This window comes from Brassica rapa, chromosome A06 (assembly GCF_000309985.2).
Source record: "Brassica rapa cultivar Chiifu-401-42 chromosome A06, CAAS_Brap_v3.01, whole genome shotgun sequence".
Lineage (NCBI taxonomy): Eukaryota > Viridiplantae > Streptophyta > Magnoliopsida > Brassicales > Brassicaceae > Brassica > Brassica rapa.
The window spans coordinates 3,311,785-3,323,413 of NC_024800.2; the positions used below are offsets into that span (position 1 = coordinate 3,311,785).

General features: G+C 35.6%; 3 protein-coding genes across 3 annotated transcripts; 1 reads left to right on the plus strand and 2 right to left on the minus strand.

Annotated features, from left to right (window-relative positions):
• Positions 1–4,327: 4,327 nt before the first annotated feature.
• Positions 4,328–6,996, minus strand: LOC103871589 (protein STRICTOSIDINE SYNTHASE-LIKE 3). Its single transcript, XM_009149855.3, has 4 exons — positions 6,555–6,996; positions 5,418–5,693; positions 5,078–5,245; positions 4,328–4,880 (listed from the first exon to the last, which is right to left on the minus strand). The coding sequence occupies exons 1-4, from the start codon at positions 6,887–6,889 to the stop codon at positions 4,478–4,480; spliced, it is 1,182 nt and encodes a 393-aa protein (XP_009148103.1). The 5' UTR covers positions 6,890–6,996; the 3' UTR covers positions 4,328–4,477.
• Positions 6,997–7,080: 84 nt separating this feature from the next.
• LOC103871591 (succinate dehydrogenase subunit 6, mitochondrial) lies at positions 7,081–8,261 on the plus strand. Its single transcript, XM_009149857.3, has 3 exons — positions 7,081–7,340; positions 7,506–7,608; positions 7,834–8,261. The coding sequence occupies exons 1-3, from the start codon at positions 7,173–7,175 to the stop codon at positions 7,977–7,979; spliced, it is 417 nt and encodes a 138-aa protein (XP_009148105.1). The 5' UTR covers positions 7,081–7,172; the 3' UTR covers positions 7,980–8,261.
• On the minus strand, positions 8,203–11,084 carry LOC103871590 (cysteine desulfurase 1, chloroplastic). Its single transcript, XM_009149856.3, has 10 exons — positions 10,825–11,084; positions 10,320–10,453; positions 10,086–10,245; positions 9,694–9,880; positions 9,465–9,610; positions 9,305–9,377; positions 9,128–9,191; positions 8,949–9,048; positions 8,682–8,840; positions 8,203–8,485 (listed from the first exon to the last, which is right to left on the minus strand). Exons 1-10 carry the CDS (start codon positions 11,023–11,025, stop codon positions 8,315–8,317), a joined length of 1,395 nt encoding a protein of 464 aa, XP_009148104.2. The 5' UTR covers positions 11,026–11,084; the 3' UTR covers positions 8,203–8,314.
• Positions 11,085–11,629: the final 545 nt, after the last annotated feature.

Consider the following 11,629-nt stretch of genomic DNA (forward strand, 5'->3'; position numbering starts at 1 on the left):
ATGTTAATGTTAGTATCAGTTAAAATAAATGATTTCAATTATTTATTTATTAATAAATAAAATGATTTCAATTTAAAAGTAATTTAATAATTATGAAATTTAATTTGAAATATTATTGTCACTTTTAAATTACTAACGCCAATTTTTTTTTTGTAATTTACTAAAATCAATAAAGTATGATTTTTAGAAAATAATTTTGTACTCATAATTTTTTATTGAAAATACAAATATAAAGGACAGAAAAACATTAAAATATATACAGAGAAGTCTCGAGAGAAAAATGAACTGAAAGAAAAAAATTGTAAAACAAGCCATGAAAACTCTTCACTCGAGATTCTTCTTTCTTTTCATCTTGTATAATTCCATCTTCTCTTTGACTCATATATTTATGGACGTTCTTGATTAGCCATTTTTCCTGGAGAATACATCAACACCTGACCAGAAGTCATTTCCTCCTCCAAAGGCCTTATGCTTCTGTTGAAGTCCATTTCTCTGGAAACATAAAAGGCCAGAAGAGAATGAATACAAAGAAAAAGAATAAGAATAAGAAAAATAATACCTTTTAAAAGATTACTATCGAATTCGTTGGAAACAGAATCGTCGTCATCATATAAGAAATAAAAATGGTTCATGCCACCAATGGTGTGCTAATGGGACGATACTCACATAAGAAAGAAAGTTGGATGGTTTGTTGATTTATCGGTTTTTAATAACAAGTAAACTCCTAAAAGAAGTCTAGTAGAAGAGACGAAGTGGGAGTTTGAATAGAAAAAAAAAGGAGATCGACGAAGTGGGGATTTAGATCTTTAGAAAAGAATATGCTTTTGGATAAAAACTGCTCATAACAAAATTCAATTAAATTAGTGCGACAAAAATGGAACTAGAACAACAAAATCTTAACAACATCGTAATATTTGGCTTTAAAAAAACAACTAGACTAAGTTAATACATTTTATATCAGAACAAATGTTTTAAATGATGCAAATTATGAGAAAAAAGGTCAGTTTATTAAGTTGATGTTAGAATAAAATATAATTACATACTTTTTATTAGTATCAATTTTTTTATTGATGTAACATTTTGTATCAATTTTGTAAGTGATGTTAACTAAAAAACTAATGCGTCGGTTGTGTAACTGATATAAATATATATAATAGTATCAATTATGTTTAAATGATGCAAACTAATAAAAAAGTATATCACTTTATGGAAATGATGCTAAGTAAACAAATAATAACATCACTTATCATAATTGATGCTAAATCATATATATATGTATCATTTGTATATAAGTAATTTAAAATAGAATCACTTAGTTTTCTGATACAATTTAAGTGATTTAATTCAACACATTTTTTGCAGTGTTGGACTTTACATAGTTATTTCTGTATATTATAAAGACACATGTACAGTATTATGTACAGTAGAATGTAACATAGAGTGGTAAGAAAATAAATTCCATCTTGGGATATGATATGGTAACTTTTATGGTGCTGACTGCTGAGATTATTCTGAAAATCACTCATTCCAAAGAAACATTCTTTACAAAAAGCAAAGGCTCCCAATGAATATATAAATTGCTTGATTTTAACAGTTTTTATTTCTTTTTAAAGAACAACTCGATGAGAAATCAGTGCTCGTGTCTTCTCCTGTCAGCCGCAAAACTCGCAATCCGGTTGAATATCATGACTAAAATTAGTCACACTTTTATGTTTTAGAAGGTCACTCACTGGCAGCTTTGAAACTTTTATTTTGAATGGTTGTGCGCCTGAATAATTTACTCTAGCTAACGAATTTTTTGCATATTTAAATATGGAATAAGTTATAATAAGTTACAACTTACAAAATAACACAAAAGTATAATCTTAGTTTGTGTTATTATAAAATAAGTTACAAATTTTGAATTTTACCACAACTAACACAAGCGCATGACGGGTTTATCCGCTACAACCCGCAAACGCAACTTTTGCGGTTGGTAATGGTTGTTGGCATTTTGCAACAATCACTCAAACCGTTCTAAACCGATTCAAACTGCTCTAAACCTCTTAAATTCAAAAGTTGATTCTAGTTAGAGTTTGCGGTTGCGGGAGGATAATTTTTTTTTCTTTTTAAAAAAAAATATAAATACAAAAATAAAAAATATTCAATAAAAAATTTAACTGGAATTATAAAAATACAAATATATCTATTATATTTTAGTTAATATTATATAAAAAATATTTTCTATAATTTTTAAAATTTTAAAACTATAACTTTCTAAATACAGTTTTATGTTTATTATAATATTATAATTTTTGATATTTTTATAATTATATAAAATATAAATATTGTTAATTTATTATTTAACCGCTGCTACATTTGTTAGTTAACCAGTCATAAGTATTCCGCAAATGCATCAATTTCTAATTGTAGTACCAATTTTACAAATCTCTTAAAATCGCTAAAAACCGTAACCACCTGCATCCGCAAACTCCCTCAACCGCAACTACAACTGTTGCGTTGAACCAATGAGGCCCTAAATATGAAGAGAACATAGTTGGTCTTTTCTTTTCTTGTTTGGTGTAATAAGATTTTTATTTAATCATATTTAAAAAAAATCTTTGAAATTTAAAATAATATTTAAAGAACTTTTAAAGTAAGTTTTTATTGGTGTCGAAGCGAGTGTTTTTTTTTTGCATTGTTGATTTTTTTATGGTTTATTTAAATGTGTTTTTAAAAATTATTTATTTTAGGATTGATTTTTGTGACAATTATTTTAATATTTTATTATGTAGTAGTAGTAGTCAACCTTTACTAAAAGAATGACACTTTCGAATGACTATAGTTTCCAAGTCGACATCAATTGGCTGTTCAAGTATACCTATTAATTATAACTTCATTTTTTTGTCCAAAATGGACACGACGAACTGTGGCTTGTGGCCATGTTTAGTGAAATCATCTCTCTTTCTCTTTCACCACCACTGATAATTTTCTCGACTAAGATCAGAGATGTGGGGTCACATTTTCAAGTCTCTGCAACAGTATTGGAGACACTTGCGTACCTCTTCCATCGTCTCTCGTCCATGCACACACATTTAAAGAAAGAAAGAAAATAGTTAAAACTTGCGTACAATAGAGGATATACATAAAATGAACAAGGGAGTGAAGAAAGAGAAGAAGAGAACGTTTAATGAAGAGGATCCAAAAGAAAAACAGAATCTGAAACGTCAAATCATGTTAGTTGGGGTTTTTGGATGTCTTTGGCTCTTTGTGCCTCTGACGGGTCTTGTCCACACACCTTTAATCTTTCTTTTTTTCACTGCACTTTTTCTTCCTTCATTATTATGTTTTTTTAAAAAGAAAATTTCAACCTCCATGTTCATTAAGGTTTTTTTTTATAATCATAAAGTGTCATAAAGGAACATAATTAGAAAGTGGCTAATTTTTAGAAACACACACAAATAGTTTTTTTTTTTAAGTAAGATTTGTTCTAGGCAACTTACATAGAAGAGCATATGCACTTTACTCTTTTTATTTTTAACTTTTAGTTAATTATATTATTACAACAATGAGAAATATTACATAGACGATTCTACCACCTATAATTCTAACATCTTGTGTGAATACACATCTGACTGTGATATTCCAAACCGCCATATGAGATCCATATCCGATGATACACCATGCACCATATTGAAGATCTCTTGTAACTTTTTTTCTTTATAATCCACATAATTTGAATTTTCTCGGGTTTGAATCTTAGACATCTTAGTGTATAAGCATTAATAAATCCTTAGTGAAACTGCGGAACTAAGGAGACTTTCACCATTAGTCAAACCCCAGAACTCTTCTTCTTTTATTAGGTAGATGTTCCTTTTGTTTTCTTCTACCATTTTCCTTATTTATATAAAGAGAGTCGGAAATATATACAGAGGTCACATACTGTTTGTTTATTGTCTATATCCATTTTAGAAATGTATATGGGTTACCAAAAAGTTGTAATATAACAAAATAAATGTTGTTAGTTTCTTAATTGATTTGGGCAAACATAGTATCTACCAATTACCCCATTGTTTCTCAGAGCATGCACTTAAATAATAAGGCTACGTTTCCAGATACAAACAAGAACAATTTCTGCAAGAAAAAACTTGTTTAAACACACATAAACTTGTTTATATTAAGCTTTCCAAAAATGTGTTAATCATGAAGTCAAGTCTTCTTCGTTTATAAATAGACTTGTACAATTGTGAAACATGCATTTATTGCAAAGTACACTAATAGGCTATAGCTAACCTATCAGACATAAATAAGGAAGCAAACTTATGAATTGTGAAGTTATGTGATCGTGTTTGACCTGAAACAAGAACTTTACATCAAAAGACTATATAATATAATTATTTATTGTTTGCATCAAAAACAGAGTTCGATAAAGAGATGTTGCAATCCCGTGGCAACTATAATTAATCTGCAAAATCAATCCAAGTTTTTATTTATAAAACTAAGGCAAGTCATATACTGCAATGAAAGACATCAATACACTTCCCATCCAAAGCTTCCCATCTTTCTCCTCTATTTCACTAACTGCCTTCACCACTTTCCCTTGCTTGTCCTCCAACACTTTCAGCACTTTCCCGTCTTCACTGTACTTCACGGCTACAGCATGGGGCCAACCACCTACCTGAAGCAAGTACTGGAACTTCACTGTTATTGGCAGCTTCAGAAAGAACTTCCTCACGTTTGGGTGATGCGCCATAACGTGCGTGAATATGTTGCGGTGGCAGTGGACCGCCACCCAGAAATCTCCGTCTTTGTTTGTTCGTATGTTGTCTGGGAACCCATGTAACAGAGCTACCACTTCTGATGTTCCTGATTTCTCCCCTTTCAACCAGTATTTCCTTAGTCTGAATGACAAAAAAAGAAGAAGAAAACATGAGACTTAGTGTATGTTTTTGCCGGATCATTGGACAAGGGTGGATACAACATGATACTTCATCACAATTCTTCCAAGTATGTATAACACACAATGATGTGGAAGCCTGAGAATGAGATGATACTTGTTGGCTAATATGGAGACGCTGAGGGAATAAACTGGACTCACCTTCCAATTGATCCTTCACAGAATATGAAAAAGGAACCATCTCTGCCAAGTGATAAGCCATTAGGGAACTGGAGATTTCTCAAGAGAGTAGTAGTCTCCTTTGTTTCTGGATTGTATTTCAACACTCTCCCGGTGTCTTCCCCGGAGACAATCAAGTGCATGAAGTTCCTGAAAAAAATGGGTTTTAAACAAACAATAATCAGGACAGTCTCATTCATTACACTCACAACAACACTAAGGGGCACAGTTGGTTAACACAGTTCACAAGCTTCACTGAAGGTCAAGTTTCATTCAATAAGACACAGGAATCACAGTTCAAAGTCATAGAACCTTTACATACCTTCGTTGGAAAACAGAGCTGCTGTCTGTAAAGTAGACATTCCCTTCCTCATCAACGTCAAGATCATTGGTAAATCTCAAAGGCACTCCATCTGCCTCGGTTGTAAGTGAAGTCGCCAAACCTCCTTCAGGACCGACTTTCATTATCCCAAAATACGCATCCGCAATGTACAAATCTCCAGTTCTCTTGTGGAACCGAAGACCCAAAGGCCGTCCACATATATGTTCATTCTTCAAGTAAGCCAACAGTGAAGACTTTGTATCACACAGTTCTGACCTAAACATACATAACATCACAGCATTTCAAACACACGTTAGTAGTAATTAAGGCCTGGGCAAAAAAAACCAGAACCGAACCAAAATAATCAGACCCCAGAACCGGACCAAACCCTCAAATCTCTCAAACGGTTCTTATATTTCTCTATCCAAAATAACTGAAATGAACCAGAACCAGAACCGAACCAAAATAATCAGACCCCAGAACCAGACCAAACCCTCAAATCTCTCGAACGGTTCTTATATTTCTCTATCCAAAATAACTGAAATGAACCAGAACCAGAACCGAGAACCAAACTGATACCAGAATACATAAAAATATTAGCTATATATACATATAACATAATCAAATATATATATATATATATATATATATGATTTAAAAAATATCTTAAAAGTATCCAGCCAGAGCCAACCCGAGCTGGTTTTGTAAAAGATCCGCTACAGAGCGAATATGTTTGATAAATATTTGAAAACACCAAAAAGTATTCGAACTACCGGAAATTATCCAAAAGTATCTACTTCTTTTTATCAAAAATATCTACTTCTTTTTATCAAAATATCTAAAATAATCCGAATAATTCAAAGTCTATATATAAATCATCATCGAAATACATGATATTTTACTTGAATTATCCAAACTAACCAAACCGGAACAAAATGCAACTGAAGTTTTTTTTGGATACTATATGAACCGATCCGAAGATAAAATGACCTAAACCGATCTAAACCGAAAATTTACCGGTTCCTAAATTGATCCTCTAACACTCTACCTTACCCAAACCAATCCTCAAAATGCCCAGGCCTACTAGTAAATACCTTTATCACAAAAACTCGATCCCAATTGAACTAACAGACTCACCGATTGTTCGACGTGTAAGCAAAATCAGTCCAGCGAGTGCCATCCCAGAAGAGGATACGACCGTCGGCGACGCCGGTGTAGGGACCACGACCAAGCGGATCGAAAGCAATGCTCTCTGGACCCTGAACCTCGTTTACGAATCTGATCTCGGAGTTCTGGAGCAGATTCTCGTGGTCTCTCTCCTTGGGGAGAGACGATAACGGCGGCATGTCGATCTTGTGAGTCTGGAAGTCAGGGTACTTGGAGATGGAGCTGTGCTTGAAGGGGTCGAGAGCGCAGTAGATGGCGAAGAGGAAGAAGATCTTCGAGAGCTTGGAGAAGACCGTGGTCGCCATGATGATTTTGGAGTTTGTGACGACTTTGTAGATGAGATGAGAAGAGAAGATAGAGAAAAATTTTAGTTGGGAAGTTGTGTAGCGATTAGAGAGGGAGTAGTTGAAAAAAAACTGTTACATTTCAATTCAATTAATGAGAGAGTGTTAGTGACACGTGGCGGGAAGTTATTAGTAGGTGTACTGAATTGATAATGTGAGCGGTGTAGAGGAGTGATGCTCTTCTCCGATATCGAAATTTCGATCTGAGGAAAAGGCAAAAGAAAAGTGGGAAGAAGAATCGAAGATGGGAGATTCGAGGTCGTTTGCGGATGGATTCAAGGGGTTCTGGGAGGAGAGGTTGTCGTTCCTGGAGAATTACACGAGGTTCACCAAACGCGACACGCCTCTTCCTTCTTGGTCTTCCTCCGACGTCGAGGAGTTTATAGCTTCCGATCCCGTTCATGGACCCACCGTATTCCCCCCTTATCTCTCTCTCTGATTGATGATTTGTTGTTTGATCCATTACCTATGGAATTAGCTATTCTCGTACATCTCCTTGATTGATTGCTTCTCCCATTCGTGTATCTGGTTTTTTGTTTATATATATAGGCTAACATTGTGTAACATCGAATTTCAGCTGAAAACAGCTAGGGAAGCTGCGACTTTTGGTGTTACTGGAGCTGCACTTGGAGCTCTATCTACTGCTGCTTTTGCCTGGAGATACTCTAAGAGTCCACACGGTAAAGACGTTTTCTCTCTCTATTACTGGCCTTTTAATCTTTTGATAAAATGATAATATTTAGGAACTCAAATCAATACTCTATGTCACATATTGATAGAGCTTGGAAAGTGCGGTGCAGCGGCTTATATGTTAACAAATATACTGAACTGTTTTGTTTGAATCGTACTTGTATTTTCTATTGGTAATTCCAACACCTTTATAATACTGCTGGTGATGCGCACAGGTGCTGCATTGTCCTTCTTAGGAGGCGGTGTTTTTGGTTGGACCTTTGGGCAAGAAGTTGCGAACCACACCTTGCAGCTCTATAAGCTGGACACAATGGCTGCTCAAGTTAAGTTCATGGAATGGTGGGAGCGCAAGACTCAATGAAGGTCATGAATAAATCCCAAATAACAAAGAGGCGTGCTATCTTGCAAACAGCTTGAAATGCAATAAATAGTTTAAATCCATTTCCAGACTTTATCTTTTCAACCTTTTTATTACCGTTCTCAATCTTGGAACATGTTTGTTTGCCTTTGTCTCAATAATACAACATGCCCCAGAGTGCTTTGAAAATTTGCGGAACTGAATTTGAAAGAGACCCACCATAATGTAATGGTTTCAAACTCTTGGGACTTGAAGATTAATAAATAGATAGCCGTCTGAAGCTTATATATAGCATACAACAAGCTGAGAGATCCAGCAGGAAGGTGGTGTACTCCACTCTATTTGAAAGAATTGAAGAAGCTAACAGTGTCTGCAAGTGCAACGATGAAGGAGTCAACGTCTTCCTTTGTGTTGTAAAAGTAGAGGCTGGCGCGTGCACTTGCATTCACTCCAAGATACCGGTGGAGTGGCTGCGCGCAGTGGTGTCCTGACCTTATCGCAACTCCATGCTGCAACATACAATAGTTTCCTTTAGTTTTCATCCTAAAATAGATATTTTAATGAGAGAACAAAGTAGGAAACGAGAAGTTAATGTGCCCTTATCCTTCTCGAGGTGTACTAATTCTTATCCAGAGAATAAATATTCATTTAAGATAAGAGAAAATAAGCATGTGATGGCACAGATAGCATCCAGATATAACATACCTGTTGGTCAAGAAAAGTTGCCAAATCAGTTGGGTGCAGTCCCTCCACATTGAAGGAACAAAGAGCTGCCCTTTGAACACTTTCAGAAGGCCTTGGGCCGTATATCCGGACATCAGGCACTGAAGCCAGTGTCTCGTACAGGTACTTAGCAAGCTCGACCTGGACGACAAAAGAAATTATAAATATTAGAGAAAGTAATTATGAAAATCAAAAACATCTTATAGCTAGCTAGTCCACTACGGTCATTGATGTCAAGTTGTATCGAACCTCATATTCATGGATTTTCGGCATGCCAATATCTGACAAGTAATCACAGGCTGCTCCAAGGGCAATTGCTTCACCAATTGCAGGTGTTCCAGCTTCAAATCTGGTACAATATCGAATATACTTATTCCCAAACTGCAGCAAATATACAAATAAGTAACTAACATAAGTAGAAACCAAACCTGGATGGAGGTTCCGCATAAGTCGAATGATCAAGAAATACATCTGAAATCATTTCTCCTCCACCTTAAAGAGAATATAAACAAAACGAAAAATAAATACGATTTAATCCAGTCACATCCTTGATTAAACAGATAAAATGATTGTTTCCATTGAACTATATACAATAGAATGCTTACCTAAGAATGGAGGCATGGCAAGTAGAAGATCACTCTTACCATATAAGAAACCAATGCCTGTAGGTCCACACATCTGAAGCATGATTATCATTTTAAACTATAAGCTTGCCACAAGGCTTATTATGTATCTCAGGAGAAAAAAAAAGTAAACAACTCCAACCTTGTGAGAAGACGCAACTAAGAAATCAGCATTTAGCTTCTGGACATCAACAACCATGTGGGGAACACTTTGACAAGCATCCACAAGAACTTTAGCTCCAACTTCGTGCGCCCAGACCACTATCTCTTCAATAGGAAGAGAAGATGCTAAACAGAAAGAAAAACACAGGTTAAAATTTCACCTAATCCTAACTGAATATAATGAGAACATGAAAAAGGTATCTAGCTACCAAGAACGTTTGATACGTGATGAACAGCCACGAGTTTTGTCTTTTCAGAAATCATTTCTCTCAACATGTCTATGTCCGGGGTTTCATCTTCATTCAAAGTCACAAACTTCAGAACCGCTCCAGTCTTTTGAGATACAATTTGCCAAGGAACAATGCAGCTATGATGTTCGGCCACTGTAAGTATAACCTGAAAAGCTAACACCATTCAAATCTCATTTGCTATGCATTAACATTGATCCCCCTTGCTAACACTCTAGCTTTTGGCATCGGGAAACAGTATTCCATTTTTAACAACCATAGAATAGTAACTAGTTAACTATATGGCTTTCAGTAATTGGGATTAACCTCAGCATGTGAGTAAAACATTAGAAACCAAGGGGGCACACACACACCTCGTCTCCTGGTTTGAGGTTAGAAAGACCCCAAGAATAAGCAACAAGATTGATGGCTTCAGTAGCGTTCCTAGTGAAAACAATCTCTCTACTATCAGAAGCATTGATGAAACGAGCTACCTTCTTCCTAGCCAGCTCAAATTCATCTGTAGCCTTGGCACTACAATCAATTCAAACAACCTTTTATCAAAATCCTCTGATACTCTCGTTAACATTGAAAACCAAGAGAACTACCTTAAGTAGTGGATTCCTCTATGAACGTTTGAATTATAAAACTCATAGTAAGTCTGCAAAGCTTCCAATACAGCAGCAGGCTTCTGAGAAGTCGCAGCACTGTCCAAGTACACAAGCTTTGAGCCATTCACTTCCTGAAAAAACTCAATTAGAAGTATATTACTGGAGATGAAGAATCCGCCGGAAAGATATCCGATCCGATCGAAGAAAGTGAGCTAAGAGAATCCGAGAATCGAATCGTTGATGGTGAGATCAACGCTCTGATACCATATTACTGTTTTGAGATCATCGAAGAAGAAAGTAATCTTCATTCATTTCTTGTTACAAAGTTAGTTACAACGGATCCTCTTTATAGATAGAGTAAACCGGAATCATCAGTATTAAACCGGAATCAATTACAATATGATTGAACCAGCTAAACCAAAAAACAGATTAATACTTTGATACTCCAATAAAGTAGCAATAATCCCAATCCACACAGTGATGTTATGGAGTTGATGATTACCTGGTGAAGAATTCGGAAGTCTTTACGAGCGCGATGGCCGAGAGAGACGGGCTCTGAATCGGCGGTGATGGTGGCGGCGGAAAGCGAAGAGGAGCGGCGAGCGAAGGAGAAGCTCCGTCGTATGGAGAAGGTAGAGGCGACGGATATGGCGGTGGGAGCTAGGGATTTGAAAGAGGGGAGTTTCATAGCCACACCTTCCATGGTGGTTGGAGCAAGACGACGGAGGATGAGTGGGATGTGCCACCGTTTGATTTTCCACAGTTTTAAAAGCGAACACGCTTGTTTTGCTGATGTTGGGCCTAATTGGGCTTACTTGGGCCCTTACGGCCTTGTTTGCTATGACCAATTGAGAGTGGTGATGATGATAGTATGTGTAATAAGCATTGTCTTTTGCAGATATCCTAGCTGATAATTAGTATACCAACATTTACTAATTTTATACATAGAATATGTGTTTCTAAAGATAAAACACTAATTATCCTGGTAAATCATTTTTTTAATCAACTCGTAGTTGAAGAAAGTACAAGGTAGCTAACTAAAATTGGATTTAATAATACTCTTATTGGTGATGTTAGTGGACGGTAAGCATGAGAATAAATGACAAGCATCTCACTGACAATGCCTTAAAGCATGGTAATGTTTCCTCAGGAGTCATGACTTGAATCTAAAAAGTCAAGGACAGAGTGGAACTGTAAATATTATGGCTTTGAATGTTATCTCTACATATATCATATATCTATACGTTTTTATAACTGTTAAAATCACATTGCAGTTAAACCGCTTGTTCCGCGCCGCTCAAACCGCA